General features: G+C 37.2%; 1 protein-coding gene across 3 annotated transcripts in view; it reads right to left on the reverse strand.

Annotated features, from left to right (window-relative positions):
- Positions 1 to 21,318, reverse strand: part of PHF14 (PHD finger protein 14) — a 166,584-nt gene that overhangs the window by 22,108 nt on the left and 123,158 nt on the right. The window contains exons 18-19 of one of the 3 annotated variants that reach the window (XM_075419260.1): positions 12,187 to 12,300; positions 10,409 to 10,491 (exon numbers count right to left, since the gene is read on the reverse strand). The exons of 1 other annotated variant lie outside the window; for it this stretch is intronic. In XM_075419260.1, the coding sequence (XP_075275375.1) occupies positions 10,420 to 10,491; positions 12,187 to 12,300 (186 nt within the window). In that variant the 3' untranslated portion in view covers positions 10,409 to 10,419. The remainder of the gene's footprint in view (positions 1 to 10,408; positions 10,492 to 12,186; positions 12,301 to 21,318) is intronic. One more of the 3 variants, XM_075419259.1, reaches the window with a different exon arrangement.

Genomic DNA, 21,318 nt, shown 5'->3' on the forward strand with positions numbered 1-21,318 from the left:
AACAGATCTTTTTCTAGCCCAGTTTCTTGTTGCCTTCAATGGCCACAGGCAGATGCCCAGGGAAGACTGCAAGGTGAAGGCAAGAACAAATTTACCCCTATTAGTTTCCCTCATTAAATGTTATTACTAAATACAATAATATTTGAGATAAAGAAATTTCACCTGAAATACTTAGTATCAGTAATATTATTTTAAGGAACACCATAAATTCTTCCACCTTTTGATCTTACATGAAGTAATTAAAATAAAAGTTTATTTTTAAATTTTCTCTAAGTGTTCAATGTTTCTGCATGAGATCTTGAGGCAGGGATGGAGGGATCAAATGTATTTTCCTCCACGAGAAGAGCAGAGATCTTGCAGGGTGTCACACTTGTGGTGTAGAAGGAAGTTTCCTCTGCTCAATCTTTCCTACAGGAACAGGGGTTGGATTTCGTTTTTTGTAATTCTTTCATGTGCTTCCCCTTTTTTAATAACGTGGTGCCTCTGCAGACACTGAAAGCTTTCTCCAGTAACAACATGACTTTGGAATTGGATTATTTTTACTCTGCTGCTTATCAGGCTAAAATACGAACAATGGTGGCTTTTGGATTATCTACAGGCTCTGAATGGCACTGCATCATTCTTGCCTCTATCCCCATTTCAAATACCACCCTTGAAAATATAAAGAGGATGTTAAAACAAGCAACATTTTGCAGAAACAAACATCTCAAATTTTGCACAGCATGCACACACACACATAAATTATATTCTATGGGTGATTCCATTTTTAAATGCTGACTTCCTGAGATCTTTTTCCCAGAGCTAACTATATAAATAAAGACTGTCAGAAAATGAGAATAAAAATAAGCATCTAAAATGCAGAAACACTGCTCTGCTCCCTTCTTTATGTTCTCTTTCTTCATACTTCCTACTTTTTCGTATCTTGTCTTCCATTTTGACTATTACAGCACCCAGTTTCAGACCTACATTAGAACAAATATGCCCTTATTCTTGACTTTCTGTTTAATTTTCCGCAATTCTCTAAGATGATACTTTCTAAAGGTATGTCTTTATCCTCCTAAACTATGGGTATTTATCTTCATAATACCTTGTGTGACCAATATTGGATTAACTGACTTTACCTATAGTGAGTGCCTACACGCAAAAAGTCTGTTGAAAAATTGGAGAAAAATGGAGTCAAGTACCATCAAAGGTTTGGAAAACATATGTTAAAGTGGAAGACTAGTAGCTCACAGTCCATAAAGGCTTATACAGGGAAAATAAAATCCAAAGCAAATGAGCCTCTGATCTAGCTGACAATGATAGAAGCCGAACTATTACAAATCCAGACTAACTAATATTTAACACTGGAGGTCATTAGCACATGAAGCAAATTATTATTCAAGGGCTTGCATTCACTCTGTATCATTTGAAATGTTTTTAATGAAGATGGATACCTTCTCTGCAAAAACACGCTTTAATCCACAAGAAATTTAGAAGTACTATGGCATATACCACATAATAAATAAGACTACCTGATAATATCTCTCCTGGTCTTCTAATCTATGAACCTTAGAGAATGACACCTAGCTACAGATTAATAAGACTGAAGTTATGACTAATATTTAACACACTAAAAAAACCCCCAAACAATTAACCAAGGATACAGGTAACACTTCTACCATCAATTGCTTGTATGGATTTAAGGCAACTTTCTACACTGACTGCTCATTTTGGAATTTCGGTCATAAATCTACCCCGTATTAGAACCTACTACTTCAATTTACTGTTTTTGGAGAAAGGATGCTCAGATTAGAGTCCTAGATTTGCCTATGGTTCCATATACCTTGCTGAATGCAAACCAACAGTGACAGATTTCCAGCAAGCAAGGTGTGGATACACCCCTGCGCACTAACAGTCTGAAAATCTGTCTTCTGATAAAGATCACCAAAAAAGTCACAAGGATACCAGCACATGTATATCACATTCTGTGTATTCCAATGCCTGTGGTTCTTGATTTCAAACCACAGTCTAAATTTTGTGTAACTAATCACCTGTCTGAAAATCTTACAAGTAGTAATTGATCCTAATTTGCAGAAAGAAGAGCAGGATTTTCATTAGCTACAATATAAAGCAGTAGCTCTTAATTTTAGTTAATCTCCTGAACAACCCAAACATGACAAGCCTACTCTTACGGGTTGAGAGGAGAGCTGTAAAATGAGGAAAAAGTGCTCCTTTTGGATGGATAAATACAGAAGAACTGGCCAATGCACTAAAGCCAGAAACACTAGCAGGTATTCAGAGGGTTATTTTAATTTAATTTCTCTAGAGCACTGAAATAACAATGCAGTCATTTAACTGCAGGCTGCCACTGAAGAGGGAGGTCATGGTCCACAGCTCGGCATTCCCTCCACCCGCTGTGGATGCCACCCCACGGTCTGCCAGCTCAGCCCACGGACCCAGCTCGCTCATCTTCTGGTCCCAGGGGAGCAGCAGGCGGGCGGCGGGGACAGCAGCAGCGTGGGCTTGGGCTGGGGTAACCTGCCCAGAGATGTGCTCTGCTGGCTGCTGAATGGCCAAGCACCTCTGGCCCCTGCCTTGGCCAGCAGTGAAATACATTCCCCTAGCTGAAAGTCGACTCTGGGGGCCCTGAAAAGCCCTCTGCAAGCATCTTTCCCAGGGAACACTGGCACAATCTGCGGAGGTTTAGAGAAGTATTTTTATCCAGCTAAGTTGTGCGGCAGACGTATCTCCACCTCTTTTGTGTATATGGAGAATACAGAATAACACCAAAGCAGTCTTTATGAGAGGTCACAAAAGTATCTTCATTGACAGAAGGTGTGTGCTAATTTCCTATGCTGACTTCAATCAATTTAAACAGGAATCTTACCAGAGAAAAACACATCAGAACTGGATAACGGATCACCAGCTTCCCAAAGATCATAGTCCAAGTCTCTCTGAATTTAACTGTATTTTCAGTAAAGTTTTCACAGTTTCTAGATAAAACAAAGCCCATAACAACAGCACAGAATATGTAGTTCTGGGTATTCCAGGTAATCTAGAGGTTTTGAGAGACTATGATAGCTGAGTAGCCGCTTTTAAAAAACAAAAAATTAATTACAGGAGAACTGTTCACTTAAAAAGGATTTAGCAGGTCAATGAGGGCTATGAAAGTTAATGGTGTATGTTAACCTACTTCATACTCTTCAGAAAATACATACTTGGCGTTAACATAATTTTAGGTTTAATTTACTTCTTATTAGGGTAGATTAATATATATAAGACTACCACAAAAATACACATTAATAGCAAAAAGAGCTGTTTGAATAAATAACACATCACTGATCCTACTGTGCTAAAATATTTACGTAATACGAACTCTTCAATGTCTAAATCTTCTGCTTAACAGTGAGAGAAATTTACAGAAACAATACTTTGATGAAGCAGCATTGCGATACTATTGGGATTGCACTACGGTTCAGAGATAACCCTGAAACAACTGGGTAGGGAAAAACCTATATAACCTGTGTTATTAATGACTACTGACCGACCTCTGCTTATCTTCACTACCTTAAAGATGACATTGAAATTTTCAACTCTGCTCAAGCTTCATTATCCGAAGTCTAGACTATAATAACTTAAAAGGGTTCTGAAGATATTTTCAACCTGACATATCAAACTGAAACAGAAAATTTCTGACATTACTTATCCCCTAGAAAAAGGATCATTGCTTTGTTCACACCATGCTAAGTAAAGTCTAATATTTACACTGCATACAATGACCAGAGAACGTATTTGCTTAATTTTTCATACAAATATTACAGATAAGACAGATGATAGCAAACCCTTCAGAAAAGACAGAAAAAAGAACACTAAGAGTGTGTACATAACATACTGAAGATAGGAGTTACGTTTACTTTCCTCCAGGAAAGAACTTCCATTGTGTATCACAGGTGCCGCACAGCAAATGACAACAGTAGCTTACATGACATCGTATCATGTCACAGCATGAATACCTCAAAACAATCCAGTCATATCTGACCAGACAGTCCACACAGATACAGTGAAGTCCACTGATATCAGTACAGCCATTAAAATGTACAGCAGGTGGGAAACAGCCTTCAACTTGCACAACTTGCTGCTATTTTCCCACCTAAAGCTTGTTTAATTGTAATTTATCCTCTAGCAAAAAAAATCCAAAAAATATGATTTACAGCATGTCATTTAAGCTGAAATCAAAGCTGTTCTTTCTTCTTAGAATATAACTGGTTGTTTAACACTCTATAGCACTTTGAAGTGGCCAAATATAACAACGTGTTCATTTGAAATTGAATTTACAAAAATTAAAACTATTTTTTTTTGTGGGAAAGGTGTTAAAGAAAACAATATATCTTATTAAATATATAGTAGCTGTAATTTACTTGTTTCTTCTGATCCCATCTGTTTTAAAGAATGTTTCAGATTTTTTTTTTTTTCAAATTAAAAAGAACCTAGTATCATTCAAGGAAAGATTTTTTTTTCTTTGAAGGAATGAAATTCCAACTTATCTGTATTCAGAATATGAATACAAATTTGTACACAAGTGATTCTAAATGGCGCTGGCTTCCCATTTTCAATGCTGCTATTTTTCCAGATAATGTATCCACAGAGCAATGACCCTTTCATGTGATCTGGAAATGCCACAGAATAATACCTCAGGGAAAATACTGTTTTCACTTGAGATAAAATACTCATTTTTACAGTAGAAAGAAAGCATGAAATCCTAAAATCACCGAGGACGCCATCCAGAAAATCTATATATCTGGGGGAAAAAAATTAGTAAAGAAATACTAATTGCTCAGACAAATTAATTTCAAACTAAAGCCATGGTAAAATTAATGAATCTGACAGATTAATAAACTGCTCATTTGGCAGTATTTATCGTGGCACATTTTTGCATGTTTCACCATTTTTCTCTTACTTTTTATTAATTATGGCTACTTGGAACTGATGATCTCCAGGGTACACCTCAGTGTGTACAGAGATGGACGAGCGCGCCTCAGATGCTGAGGCAGGCGGAGGGTCTGTGCAGTAACCCTGTTCGTTTTCCCGCAGCAAACTTGCAGGCACTCCTGACAACAGAAATGCACCTGGCGGAGGAAATCCCAGGAGCTGGGCGTCTCCTTTCCCCTCCATCATTGCATAAGAAAGATATTCTTCTGCTGACATGTGAGTCTGTACTTTTGACAGGATACTGCTTGCTGCCCGGTGTTGTCTTTCAAACCTTCCCCCTTTTCTCCCCCTCAGAGGAGAGTCTGATACCAGATTATAACACTTATCTAACTTTTATAGCGTGCTTTTCTCTGTAGTCCATGCATAGGCAATGGTGTCAACTCCTGAATTCAGTTATTTGGGTATTGGGAAAAAAACGTCACAACAGTTGTCTCCTAAATTTCTAGCACGCTCTTTTTATTGCTTTTAGAAATGTGGCTGAATGTCAGGCAATAAGAAAGAATACTGCAGGGATTCTCAGCTTTTGACATTTTTAATTGCCTCTGCTTTGGTTATTACACAATAGATATTTTCGTCATCTAAATATAATGTATCTTTGTAAAATTCCTTAAAATATGATTTCAAACCAATGAATGCCATTTTCTATTTGACTTTAATTTCCTCTCAATAGTAAGTTCATCAGAGTGTAACAATTAATTAACTTAATTAAGCTAACTTAATTATGTTCTTTCATAGGTCAATATGTAGAGCTACTCAGATTAATAGCAGAGCTTGTAAAGTTAATCTTCTTGTATAATGCAAATGATGCCAAGTCATGTATTAAATACCTTCCTGAGTAACAGATGATATAGGACTGAATGTACTTTAAAGAATGGCAGAAACTGTGAAAAGGTTAAATAAAGAAAAATGCCTTGGATTTGTGGAAATTTTAAACAGACCTAATTCATTTTTGAAATTAATAATGTTCTTCCATGAGGAGCCCTCATTCCATAAGGCCATTTACAGTTTAAATATACATAAATAAATTTTGACTTCAAAAGCAGAACTGCTTGACAGCATTTTCCAGCCATCTTGCGACCTTTATGTTTTGTTATTAAGAAGATTACATAAAACAGTCATGTGAAGAGATTAGATGGAAAATATGAATTCCTAACTGCAGAGCATTTGCATGCTTACTGTATTTCCCAGTTTATTTCACAGAGGAATCACTTCAGTAGTCAAAGGTATTATCTTCTCTTCTCTGTTCATTATTAATTCACTTTTAACACAGTGCGACTCTAAGACTTTCTAGGCATGTGGCTTAGCACTTTTGTTACGAAATATTAATGGGAACTACAGTAATCGTAACAATTATTTGTAGAAGCATAAAAAGTAAAAGCAAACAAATCCTCTGAGTGCCAAATGATCTGAACAGGTGACTCAACTCCTCTATTTTGATAAATGAGTCTGATGGTTGGAACCCACACTCTAACACGAGGAGCTGGATTATGGGCCAAATCACCGCATCGCAGCCAAGTAACCAAATTTCAGTCTTTGGAATCTGACTCAGGTCCAGAAATTTCAGTCTTCTGAATGCGACTTTGGTCCAGAAAACATTCCAAATGCACAGCAATTCCAGATCTGTAATCTGCTGCAACGAGAGTTGCAACACAAAGAAAACAGAGGAGGGGAGCAATAAATCTTCTGCAAGATGCTTTGAATAGGAGTTTAAAGGAAAAGGCTCTGAAAGTGTGAAAACTGCCATTGCTCAGAAGCTTTAAAACCAGAATAAAGTACTAACAAATGCACTTGAGGGATCAATCCTATGTCTGCTAGGGGATGGATGACACAGATGAGCTAACGTGTTTTCCTCTCTTTGTTAAAGAACGCCATGTAGTGTTTGTGGTGTTGCACGACATGAACACCCTGTTTTCAGTGGAGTGGCAGGTTCAGAGCACAAACCAGCTTCGGTTCCAAAATCACCGGCCTGCAACTTCTGATATAAAGGGAAATTATTCATCTACGATACAGAATACCTAGTAAATTATCACTTCTGATTTTTCATCAGAAAACAGTCTGCTAGGTCCACACACCATGGAAATTTCCAATGACTTTTCTGAGCAGGAAAGCTCTTTCAAAGTTAAACAAAAAAGTTACTGCCCAAGAGTAAATATGCAGTCCAACCCACTCTATGTGGGTAACTATTTTGTTTTCAATTAACAGCGCGTCAGGAAGAACGACATATTTATAGCAACCACAGTCTGACACAATTCTTCCATTAAATGAGTTCAAGCTAGCAGTTACACAGAACAGAGGGAAAATATTGCTAGGCCTATGAAGTTCAGAAAAGAACGCACAGCCTTTGCACCAGCACAAGCATAAAAGCTTTGCACTTAGAGATATACAAATGTATATCTTCTTTAACAATTTCTTCTGTTCTCTAACAGTGCAAATCATCTTTCTGCTTCTTGCCAATGGTTATTCCACATGATGACTGAGTTATTTTCTCAAATGAAAGATGTCAGCGATGGAAATCCAGTTATTGAACAGTCTTCTAATAACAGAGATGCAGAAAATACCACTGAAGCTTTATTACCAGCTTCTCCATGGAACTACTTTTTGTTCAGTTCCTTCAGAACATGTTACATCACACTTTGTTTAAAAAGCAAACACCTCAGTGTAATAAAATAGCATAAGCATGGGTTGGATGCTCTGCTGATGAAGTTTATAGCGTCGGGTTTAAAAAAAAAAAAATCTCTTTTCGTACTAACTTAAAGACTCTTTTGGGACTCTTTTGGAAAGGTTTTTATCCAGAGATCAAGGAAGGAACATAACTCAGGAAACAGAAGATAATATCAGCTGCCAGTTGCTTTCATAAAAATTAAGAAATGATCCCTTTGTATATGAAATAATGCAGATGGCTCCCCCAGATTTTCCAGGAATAATGCAACAATTTTAACACTGAATTCTATAATCCTTTTAAGCTGCTTGTACCGTATTTATGACTAATGGCAGATGACTTAAGTGCGGGACACGTCTCTTCCTATAAAATAAAACACTATACCTCAGCTGTTCATGACTAGTGGGAAAAAGTCTGCGCTGTATTCAGATAAACTGCAAGCACTGAATGTCTAATAGTTCAGAAACAGATTAATGGATACCTATCTTCATCTTTCTTTAGTTGAGATTCACAATGCTTTGCACAGTTTTTATATTTTTAATACAGAACTCAGAAAGCACCACAGATACATAAGCTATTCCTCTTCATATGCTACAGTCACGTCATTCATATTTTACCCTAAAATGCTCCAGAACACATATACATGCTTTTTTGCGTTGGAAGTAGGGGGTTGGTTGGCTGTTTAACTCATTTTTTTATCCAAGAGAGAGAATGGCACAGCATTTCATCTGTATTTGTACTGCTCTGGAAATGCAGCCATTCAGAAAGAACAGCCCTGTTAGCCTCTAGGCTTACACTATCAAAACATGATTAATTGATTTGCCACAGGATCAGCAAAGGAAATGAATACACATAACACATGTATTTCTATTTTACTTCTAATTAAAGAAGAGGATATGCCTCTTACGAGACTTGGGTTTAAGGGAACTGTCAAAACTAGTCTCTTCTTGCTTAGATACCCAACCATTGACACCATCACTCCACGTACATTGAAGTGCTGCTGATGAGAAATGGTATCAAGATACAGCCCACCCGTCCTGTTCTTCGGTCACGACATGAAAAAGGGAATGCAAAACTACTTTAACAACAAACCTTCACTTTCTTCAACATCACTGTATATTCATCTAAAAATCTCTATAAATATATTAACTACATATACTGCAAGTGCCAGACGCACAATGAAAGTGACCACAGAAAACAAAGCAAGGGCCATGAAACCTATTTCATCGGACTTTCAATTTTATGAAACCATTACAGTGTTATTCAAGCAAATTTATTCATACATTTTAAACACTTTAAATGCTCTAAATCTTACATAATCAACATGTCCAGAGAATATTTTTTCATCAATTCATGGTAAAGAATGAGTGACATCAGAAATATAATTCAATGTAGTGATGCAGATCGTACCAACAATAGTGCAGTTGTGAATTTTGAAAGAGTTGTGGGGACAAAATTCCTATTTTAAGCATTATTGTTGGAGGAAACCACCAAAACTACACAATTTAGTATAATGTTGTATGAAAAGCAGTTTTATTCTACAGTTTTCTAAGCAACTGCTAAGAAAGTCTATTGACACTGAAATTTGGATGGCACACATCTGTCCCCTGTCAAATGCATGGAATTTTTCTTTCAATTCCATTTTTCAATTCCAATTCTTAAAAAAGACATTAAATATATACAGTATTAATGCAACAATCACACAAGAAACATCCTCATTTTAGTATGGATTCCAATCAAGATCATTCAGTCATGCAAATCTATACAACTTAAATTTTACTGAGGATTGCAAAGCTTTTGAAAACACAGAATAAGGTATCTTTCTAACTTTAAATACAGTTTGGTTATTTTATAGCCCAAAGTGTTTCTGCATCTGAAATACACCGATGAATACACGCACTTTCCTGAATCCTTCACAGCTATCTAAATCTAAACACCCAATTAATTATTTCTGCAGTGGCTTTTGTCATATGCCACATAGCTGGGCACTTTCCCTATACCACGCAGATCTAAACCTGATTTTAAAGCACGAAAAGTGGCTGGAAAGAACAGAGGCAGTAAGAGAGGTGGATGCCACCTTGCCCTCTTGTTGAGCAAAACTTGAAATCCAACCATCGTTTCTACTAGGAGGAACGACTGGACATGCAAAACAAAGCCTCACCCAAGCGATCAAACAACATCCCACAAAGTTAAAACTGATGACACAGGTAACTTAGTGTTAGATTCAGACTGGCCTACCTAAGAGGAAAACAAATTGTAAGCAGGAAAAAAACTATGCTTTATACAAATTGACGTGGCAACTCATGGGATTTTCCTTACTTTCTCCTACCAGAAACTGTCTCTCCTCACATTTGCAAGCCTGAGACTCTGTTTGAACATCACTTTCCACATCCTTCCCGATTCTCCTCCACCTTCCTGAAATCCTTAGTCTGATAGCCATTTTGCCCTCTTTAAACCTTTCTCCTATTTCTCTTTTCCATGGCTGCATTTGAGCTTTTCCTTAACAACGGCCTTCTCACCAATACCGACAGATCGAGTTCAGATGAGACAGTAATTATTATACAAATAATGCATCTGTTAGCAGCTGCAGTTAATACCAAATATTAACTCATTAAGCAGATACTGAAAGAACATAAGGGAGTGATGTACCAGGAGAGTTCAAACAAAATGAGAAATAAAAAAGGCATTAGTTGAAATAAAGCTCTGCAAACACTTTTGTTTTGTTAAAGACCTTTTTAGGGTGTAACTCACAAATGCTTGTTTACTGTGCTGACTTACCCATGCGTAACTTAGATGGGTTGTTTCATGGTGGGTTCTGAATTTGGAAACTCAGCATACTGGTGCTCCCCTCTCAAGGTTCCCTGCAAATCCAACCACAAAACTCTTTCTGACTCACCTCTCTCTGTTTTTATATAAACTGCAGTAAATACGATTGGAGAAAGTCTCATTCCCTTATAAAACACATACAATACTTTATGACCCCACATTCAGTAAAACAACTTCAGCATAAACTATTAATGAGATATTAGTAAAATTCAAAAGGTCTATTTCCGTCTTTCAATTCTCTGAAGTTTCCTCTCCCCCACAGTTCACCTATTTTTGTGCTGCGAAGGCAAAAACTGTATACCCATCTTTCTCTTGGTCGCCTTTTACTAACTAATCATGTTTCATTCCTCTTTCTGCACCACTTTTCCCCTATTTTTATTTTTAAATATAATCTGTGCTCTCAGTTTTAATTTCTCCAGTGGAGAGATAAGTTGGCAAAGCTGAGATGTTAAGAGGCAGAACCCATGGCCCTCCATAGACTAGAGACTCCTTTGCTGCTCAAGAATACACACAAAAGTATTACTAAAAGCTTATATTACTCTATCCTCAAGACCGCTTAGATGTGATAACCTTATTTTCTACCTTAGAATACGTGGTGATACTCCAAAATAAATGAAGTACCTATTTGGTCTTAATCCAGAAGGCACTCATAAGAATTCTCCTGGCCCTGTACTGCGGACTTCCCTCTTCTTCAGACAAAGTGACAAGACTATCAGAGGAAAGGAGAAATTCAAGAAGGTTTTTGGTAGTTATCTAAAGGCTGCACTAAAGAACTAATAAATGGCACTGTATTTCCTATGGCTACTATTTCATACTCTCCTTTACTGGTAAGATTATAGTCAAAAGAAATCTTAGAAAAGAGCAGGAAAGACTAGTTTTCATATTACCTGGTACTTGTAATGTCTTTAATAATAACAACTAAACTGAGGAAGCCAAGATTAATAATGTTAAGACTATGTCAAATGAAGGACTTCCTTCTCACAGGAAGGGCTAATATAAGGATAATAAAGGTTCTCTGAAAGGATGATTGCTACCATAAAATGAAGTTGCGAGTATGAAATCTGCAGACAACCTCTCTCCAGCTACGGTGTACTGTAACAAGTACCCACTGCAGGGACAGAAAAAAAACACATGTCATTGGCTACATTCTAGAACTGCCTTACAAGCCAGCACCTTTTCTTGTAACAGCAGGGAGTATGGACTTACGATCATACTACATCATTAGCATCTCATATCACTTTTTTTGAGAACAAGGGCACAAAAAAAGGCACAATATTAGTGAGGGTCTTTCCTTTGCACAACCCAGCAGTTAGCTGTATTTAAATTTAGTGAAAGATGACAAAAGCTTTACATCTACCTATATACATATGTACAGATTCTACTTCTGACTCTTTAGTGTCATAAAGTTTAATTTGGCAGAATCTAATGGGACTCCTGTTACTGTCACAGTGTGGAAGACAGGAACAAGAAAAAATATCTTCCTAATCACTGGTAACAAGAAACAGTACTAAAAAGGTAGCAGACAGAATATACTTGGCTTATAGGTACCATTAATCAAGCTCCTGAGATTTACCTTGGTCTTGTATGTTTTTGGTATGGGAGGATAAGCTTGAGCTTTAGCTTCAAAAACTCTCTGCTATGAGTAAAACAACACTAGGCATGAAAACCAGAGGCAAATGCGCATCCCCCAACAGTTATTCTTGGAAAAGAATAGACACAGAATGTCCTACCTCTTCTGGAGGTTTCTGTGCCACCGATACCAGCTCTTCAGAGCTACTTCTTGAGGTAGAGGGTACCACATTACCCGGGGCCTCTGAGACCACCTCATTTGACGGCTCGGAGTCCTGAGGGCAACAGAGACAAATAGAACCCTCAGCAGCGTGTTGATGTGGCACGCCAAGAAAATGAGACTTCAGAGAAACTGCGCTCTATGCACAGATAGAGAAATGAAAAATACTCAGGGTTTAAAAGTCTACTCTTTTTACTCTGGGCAACCTCTTTTACCCCGGAGGGAAGAATATCTGTCATACATTTTCTCTTAAAATGGTAATACTTTCATCACAAGAGCATTGTAAGACTTATTTTACAGCTATATGGCATGCTAGAATTGCAAAGTTCCGAATAAGCATACTTGTTTCGCCCATACCTACCCCTGCTCCTGAACTGCAAGGAAGGGAATATTATATTTCATTCCCTTATTCAAGATGGACGTTCCTGCAAAACAGCTGGGACCATGCTAGAACAACGCCCCCCCAGATATATTTTAACAATAACTGCAAATTGACATAGCACACAACCTGGTAAAGTTAGAAAAGTTAGTAGAGTTGGCTGTCTATTAGTAACTTTAACTCTATAGTAAAACAAATACAATAAAAATTCCTAAGTAGTTTACCTTCTACTTTATAAATTACCTTGACTTTGGAACGCAACATGACTAGATCAGTCCAAACAAAAACCGCCTCAATACCTTCACTGCTTGACACAGTCGTTTTGATAACTGCATAGTTTGAGACATTTTACTACAGAGAAAAAAATCCATTAATCGGTACTATCTCTACCGTGCTTGTAGTAATGCTCATTACAGAAGATATTTTAGATGTCATTGCTTAGCAAGCAGAATATGTGCTTTTGATATATCACTTTCTCTCTACAGTCATTAATTGCAAGAAAATCAAGATTATACTTTTGGAAACTGCAAGCTCCAAAGCTCATTATTAAGTTTTTCAACATAACAACCTCTAAAAAGTAAATTAAAATTTCACAATGATAATATTCAGCATTTGCAGTTTAGCCCAACGTATGTTTGGATTGCTGGAAGGCAAAAAGTGTACACTGTGGTCCAACACCCGTACTGAAACATATGGAGAATCACAGGTTAAGACCAGATATTGTAAAAGAATTAATACATGGAGGGGGTTGCTGGAGGCTGAAGTTGGAAAAATATCTTTGGGCCTGGAGAGGAGAATACTCTAGTATCTCTATTTCATATGCCTTTTCAGGTGAACCCCTTTAAAATAGCTTTAATGAGTTTAAAAATTTCAAATAAAGTTTTCTATGCCTTTGTCATTGCACCACCTCTCTGTGACTTACAAAAAGGATATTCTGGCCCATTTTGTGGCAAACCACCTAAAGTTTAAGGTTCAGTATGAGGAAGACATTTTAGGAAAAATCAGCTTGCAGCGGTAACTAAAAAGTACTGTTAATTAAAATGTTAACAATGAAGTCCAGCTGCCATGGCACTGAACTGTTTTACAGCCATACGCACTGGATATGTGGAACAAAAGGAAAAATAAGATACCTTTTGGCAGAACTACCATCCCAAATAATTCCATGACAGGAATGATAAAACACTATTTTTCAGCTTTCTCAGTTCCTCAAAAGAATAACACCATGGCTAAACACAATGAACTACAAGGAGAAACATCTCTAGCATTCTGATAATAAAACTCTTATTTTTATCTATCGACTATATGAAAGCCCCATGCTCTATATGCCATCAAAACAAACTTTGCACCATGTTCATCCTGACAGCTCACTGTTTTCCCTAGCAGATCTGGACTTCCACAGGCAAACACTCTCTCAAAGACTGCCTCAGTTTGGTCACCAGAAAGTTATGACGATGAGTCTATCTCTTCTTGATGACCCAATTAGCCATGAACTGACTCTGAGTACTGAAGAGTACTGCTTTGTTTTCTCCTTGAGAACTGGAAAGTTAAACCACCACCATGCTATTTATCAGCTCAATATGTTTCTGCGCTGCTTACAAAACCAAAAGTAACAACCACATCTGCTGGAAGAAAATGATCTACTTAGTCTGAATTCCTTGGTTCAGTGCTTTCTCTCCTGGAATTCTGCCTGTCTTCTGTGTCTGAACAAACTTTTCTTATGTTGCTATGATCTGTGGCCAGATTGCGGTAGCAACATTTTTTTGTTACTTATGATTTTTGAAAGTAATGAACAACGACTTTCAAAAATGGTCTGAACAACTGTAATTTGGTAAACTTACGTTCCTGTTCCATCCTCCTGCCTCAACAGGACCAGCATGTCACGGATTCTCTTCCCCCATCAAGTCTCAAGTATCTTCTTTCCAAGCACCCTGGTCATCCTTCTCAATAGTTTTCTTAAGAATCAGTTCGCTAATACAACATTTCCATTTTTAAGGAGATGGATGGAAATCAAATTTACTTTATTATTCAGAAACGAAGCTGAGAAAATGCATCTCCCTTTTCAATGACACCAGTTTTATTATCTCTGTTCACACTGCTGTCACTTCTTAGGAAAACTGTATAGAACCTGAACACATATAAGAAAGGCAATCGACGTTGCTCTGAACTAGTCTGGCAACACGTGAAGTACAGCTTTCACAAATAAACACAGTAAGTGGAATGAGATCCTTTCATGTCAGGTAGAACAATAAAAATGCTACAAGGTGCAAGTGAGAACTTTCATAGAGCTTCTTCTCAGTGTGTTATGAGTACATGGCCAAACACGCAACAGTTCTGGTAACAAATCCTGGTACCTTGACTTGTACTCAGCAAATAAAACAACCTGAAAAAAGTATTAGCATTGTTTACTTTTGTAAAGAAAAGCAAAATACCTGTATCTCTGAACTGAAACAACATTTTTATTGAAGAAGTGTTAAAAGGAAAAATGTATTTAAAAATAATTAGAATTAGTTTCTTGTCATTCCTAATTTATTTATACCGTAATATACTGGACTGACGTTGTAAGAAGTCACTTCTTTCTTTTTTCAAGGCCTTGTATGATGAAAACCATGTCAATGGCACTTCTCCTTGATCTGTGAGCCTCACCTTTAGCAGTGAAGGATGCAACTGTTCATGGACGTGTAACCTATACAATAAGTAATTTGGTACACATCTCTTCTAGTGCTTAAGCCCTTGTCATCTCATTAAAATACTATTATATTTTCCAACCTACATATGAAAGCTCACACATCTGCATTTTCAGGTTGGACAGATCAAGACATAGCTTTCTAATGGATCACAATATTTAATTATATTAATTCATAAAATATGGGGAAAAGCACTATTATGCGGTACTTCCAGTCTCCCAAAAATACTGAAGTTTTTTACCAAAATATAAGTGCATCATAAACAAATAAATTCAGAATGCTCAGTAATTATACTTTCCCTGCAAAATGCCGATTTTGACCAAAGCCCCTCAGAACATGATCCTTCTTGGAGTTATGAAATCTTGAAGAGGTAACGTAAAATGTGTAGACATTCTATTATGTTTACGCAAGAAAAGCCTGCTTGGAACTATGTCTGTTTTCATATGACCTAAATGTTCACGCAGTTTAAGGTACCACAACAGCACTGGCTAGAATCAATCACACTTCTGCAATATAAATAGTATTTGAATTATGTGTTGACACAAATATGTAACAAATCAGATATTCTAGTCCTCGGATGGAACTTGCTTGCTAGTCTTGGCAGCAGACAAAAACGTAGCTGGTTAAATTCTGAGTCCTGGACATTTAGCATTTTTACTTTTTTTTAAATTCAGCTTAGCAGAGATAAAAGGTGACGATGACTGGTAGGAGGTGAGAACTCAAAGGTGGAAGGTGCACCCAACTGTAGCACCTCCCTCAAAGTTTCAGTTGTTTTCTCCCCTTCATCCCACTTGGCATATTTGCTATTTCCACCTACAGCAACAGAAGCAAACACTGTTCTTTTAGTTTTGTCCTTTGCTGTGCACAAGTATTACCGATACAGTATGCTGAAAAATCAATAGTGCATATAGAACAGCTGTGTATTTCATTTGTGAGCTACGTATAAGTGATAAGATTTCAGAGGAAAATATTTACATTTTACGCTATGCTGATATTGTGGCTTAAATTTAGGGCTTGACTATTTTTACTTTTTGTTTCTTTTTAAAAACCAAACCATTAAACACAAGATCCATACACAAATACAGATATGTATTGTATATGTAAATATGATACAGATACATGTACACAGACACGCTTATTCATAGGGAATGTTATGGTAACAAAATATTGCAGTTGTTTACCAATCCACATTACCGTCAGCCCAGATGTTGATTTATGCGAAAAAGAAACCATACACAGCTTCTGATTTTGAAGAAAATAGAGAACCAATGTATATGAAGAAAACCCTGTGCATAAAATACTTCGCTAGAAAGCATAAGAAGCTGCATTTGAAACAAGATGATGGAAAAATAGTGTCTTACAATGGTATTTATACAAGGTAAGCATCTGCTATTTTTTCTGCCATTGCTACTTTAGAACAAAACTGAACTAAAAAAGAATCGAAACAAATCAACCCACAAACCCACAAAGCCTTTATAGACGATTTCAGACTGACAGGTTTGAATATATTACGTTAACTCTGCATCAGTTTTCATACATCATCCTTTACCTTGGTCCCGTTGAAAATTACAGAAGTCATAAATTAGCTTTAAACAAGTTTTGAATCAGCCTGGAACTAGTTTTCAAATTAAAGAGCCGACAGTACATTACATGGTACTGTCATTTTATTACCCCAATCAATTCTGTGTGGCCTGAGGTAGAAAGAAAATGGATGCTTTCTTCATTTGCAACGGGTTTATCTCTCACACCAGGCTCTGAAAACATGACTGCAGTAATGAATTGGAAGCCAAAGTTACTAACAAAGACTTCTAACAGTAACAAAGTAGAAATATTTGTCCCCTTTACACTTATGGAAGGGGGAAAAAAAGCCCTTTTTGAAGCATGAAGCCAGCTTCTTAAGGCTGAAGGACTACGGAAAGAAATTAGCACATTGTTATTGAAGTGCTCGTAGCCTCCCAGAGCATCATTTTCGGTGCGGCGCAGGAAAAGCCCTTCTGGGTCAGACTGAAGGAGCCTCTCTCGCCCAGAGCGCAGAGCATCCCTCCATCAGCTGACTGACTACTCCTACCTGTCCTTAGTCTTTCTCACAACCCAGGGGCATACTTTGAAAGTGTTCACAACACCTTAGCCAGGATTTGGTAAAATCTAGCAAAGACGAGGTATCTGCAGCCCTCCACAGTTCACGGGTGGCCAAAGTAAATTCCCAGGAGAAACGCAGAGCTCATCTCAACTTACTTACACCTGCAAGATCAACCACTCTGCCATTCCTAGATTTTACCCTCTGTTCATTAATGAGGGAAGAACACGGGCCTTAAACTTCTAAGTCATGCTCCACAGCTGTAGGATTTCCTTTCCTATTTTTATTCTGCCTTTGTCACTCTCCTCATGCTGATTTTATTTATTTAACATCTGACAATCTCCCGCCTTCCTCTGCCCTCCCCCAAGATAGGAAATTACAAATGCAACCTTCAACAAACATGTGCTAACCTCCTATGCTGCCAGTCACAGAGGCAACGCCGTTGTTCTGTCCTTGGCTATTTTTCCTCTCTCTTGAGAAGGGGACAATGACTTCTATGTTTATACAAACAGCGTCTCATTCTCAGCTGATTCTGAAACTACCCCAGTTCAGGTAATAAACCTTAACCTAGCTCTAAAACCTCTGCCTTCTTTTAAAACCCGAAACAAAAGAAAAATGTTTTACAATTCTCTGTTTTCCAAACATAGAAACTTCATTACATTCTTTAGCCTCACACTATTTTTTTTCTTCAAATACACTGTGCAATCTGAAGTAATAAAGTTACAAGAAGTTTCCAATAAATACCCATCTGTTTCAATTTATTATCCCTCTATCTTTCAATAAACTACAGCAGTGACAAAGCAAGCTTGCATCTCTGAAATCTACCAAGTGTCAAAGGGTGAAATCCTGCTTTTACAGTTGTTTTAAAATAAGGAAGCTACTATTGCCAGTATCTTACTATAAGTGTTTGAACAAAGTACAAAAGGAAACAGGGTCATACATTTTCTCTGGATGCCTTTTTCAAATGGAAAAAAAAAATTACATATATTTAAAGCTAGAAAGAGCATTCTCAAAATAATGTTTTTCATGTTTATTCTTCCAACTTTATCACACGCAAAAAGGACTAAACAGGAGAACATGCTACCATTTGAAGGTATTACAATTCACTGACGTCTGGAACCTGAATTAGCCTCCTCTTGCTAACCCACACATTTTCTACATTTCCATTAGTGTACTAATTCTACCTCTATTTGGACTCAGTCCTCCACTTTTCAAATCAAAATCTCCTAGATTATTTTATTCCCCTTTTACTTTCTCATCATTCATTGTTTCCCAACATTTAAAAGCTGTTCTTTCAGCTTCCCTGACTTTCAATAGTTTTTTCTGACCCCCAAAGTCTCTGAACTGTATTCAAAATCAACTCTTAAAACATGTAATTAATAAAACCTCATAAGAATACAAAACATGGAATTAAACTTCAAAATATAGATTCACCACAGTAATCTCATTTTGTATATATAACGCAAAGGAATATAACTTTCCTGTTACTGTCATGGATTAAAGCAACTGATAACAGCTACAGCATGGCTCAAACTATTGGCAAAAATTACTGTACAAAAAGGAACATCTCTTTTCATCACCAGAAATTTCTAGATTTCCTTCAATAAAAGCAAAAGCCAGTATCTATCCTTTTTGTGCTAAATCTCCTATGTCTTGCATAATTTGGTAATTATGTGGTGCACCAGAGCAACAGATTTTATATGAATATCCTTTTGCAGGATATTAATATACTGGAAAGACTGCTATACTATGCCATTATCATTGCATATAAGAGTAACTCAATATTTTTTCTTTTTTCGTCCACACTGCTTTCTTCCCACATATTGTTCTGCTATTTTTTTATTATGAATTAGGTTATAGGCATATACTAAAGCCTAGAAAGTTATTTTTGGTCTAATTTTATATTTTATGGATTTTAAAAGTTATTTTATGGAGTTCTAAAAGCTCTTTTAAGACAATACACACATAATTTATTACTGCTGGATCTGGATATTTCATCTTCCCTGGGCCCACTTTGTACAGCTCTGATCTCTCTGATCCTTTTTTCTCCCCTCTGAAAGAAAAAAACATCAAAAGTCGCAAAACAAATTCTCAAACACAGCACATGCATCTACAGCCACAGTAGTGTGGTGCTTACTGTGTGGCTCTCCGTACGTTGCACATAACTTGCAATTGTTGACTTCAATATATTTACAGAATGATAGCGGCACTTCAGACCTCAGATTTAAAACAATTTTTTTCTAGAAAACAGAGGTACAAAGCCACCTGCTATTACTTGTGGAAGGCAGTGCTGCAGCTACAACTGCTCCATTAGTAATGCTACATTTGGCTTTGCAGTTGTCTGGTTCCTTAAGCAATGTTTTCTTCCTGCAGAAATGATCACGGGCAGGCCACAGAAATCTATCCATTTAGTGTTTCTGAAAGATAGTTTTACTCCATCTGTACTTCTTATCAAATCAGGTTTAAATTGCCCCAAACTTTCCACGCTCTTGGATTGCTGAGGCGGTGACAACTTGGGAGCAAGGTACAGCAGCAAACTCACTTCCACCTCTCAGGGTCAAGCTGCACATTTGCACCATTTATGGTCGAAGTAGTCTGCTTCACTCCACTTCAGCAACTCGAGAGAAAGCATACGCAGAATTAGCTGACAATACTTGGCTAATACTGAACTTGAACTAGAAGACTGAGCACTTGAGAAGATCGCTGCTCCAAAAAGCAGCTGCTTTATTCTAACAAAAATAGAACGTAGCTCAGAAAAGGCTTTCTTTCAAGCACACAATCTTCAGATATTATGCATCAGCATGCAGAGTGTGTCTGTCAGATGTTGGAACAAAGCTTTAAATTGTACCATCTAACTTAATTCTCAAGACAGGGTCAGCACATTCATAGGGCTGGGTTTTTTCCCCCTTTGAGAAGTCCTTTAAGTAATATTTATTTATCTCCTTACATCTTCATCAGCACTGATTCTTGCTCTTCAACTCCTTGAGTCCAGATTTTCCCAACATAATGCAAAACAGAGTGATATTAAAATGTGTGATCACTAAAATCATCACAAAATCATCAAAGGCTACTTATTAAATCAAGGCTGGTTTTCATCTCTCCCCACTTCCAGAATTTTTTTCCAGTAACAAGATGAAATAAAGAAAGGGATTGCACAGTACATCATTTTTTGCAGTTTAAGTTTATTAGGCAAGTTTTATAGCTCCCTAAACTTTCCTTATATGGCACCCCCTTATCTGCCTGTGCTCCAGAGGTTTTCCATAAGCACTCTACCCTGCTCTGGGGGAAGGCTCTCTGTGTGCCCTCCACATCCTTCTCTGCACTGTGCCATGGCTCTTTTTCTTAATTCATCCCATTCTCCTCCATAAGGGTTTCTTTGTGTTACTCCATGTAGAATTTTCTCATTCTTATGAGCCTGTGTGCGCTCACATTTCCCCTTCTACGCCAAGGGTGCTTCTTGCAGTCTCATTATTTTTTTCCCATTCTGCTTTTCCCTCTCCCCCTCACTTCCTCTCTCTCTGTCTTTTCTTGAAAAGTAGCAGATTTATTTTCAACTGATAAAGCAGAAAAATAAAACATTAATTCAAGACCACAAAAACATTTTTAAAGAATGAATCTATCTACAGAAAAGTTTTATAAAAATCTGTCTTACATCCTCCTTTTCAGATCTAACATCTGAATCTGCCAAATTAAAAAAATCTCTTGGACATCCTTTAAGAAGCTTCAAACAAATGCTAGGAACACTATTTTGTGGGTGACCCTGAATTACTCCTTCACGCTATTCACTAGAGTAATTAAAGAAAATGTCCATATAACTTTATACTACTAAATAGAGACAGATACTCTTATTAATATGAAGTAGCCAGCTAAAGCAGAAGGATATTTTATTCTGTCAAACTGAGCTACACTGACAGCGGGCTGTTTACTAAGGAG

This window comes from Opisthocomus hoazin, chromosome 4 (assembly GCF_030867145.1).
Source record: "Opisthocomus hoazin isolate bOpiHoa1 chromosome 4, bOpiHoa1.hap1, whole genome shotgun sequence".
In the NCBI taxonomy this organism is placed as follows: Eukaryota; Metazoa; Chordata; class Aves; order Opisthocomiformes; family Opisthocomidae; genus Opisthocomus; species Opisthocomus hoazin.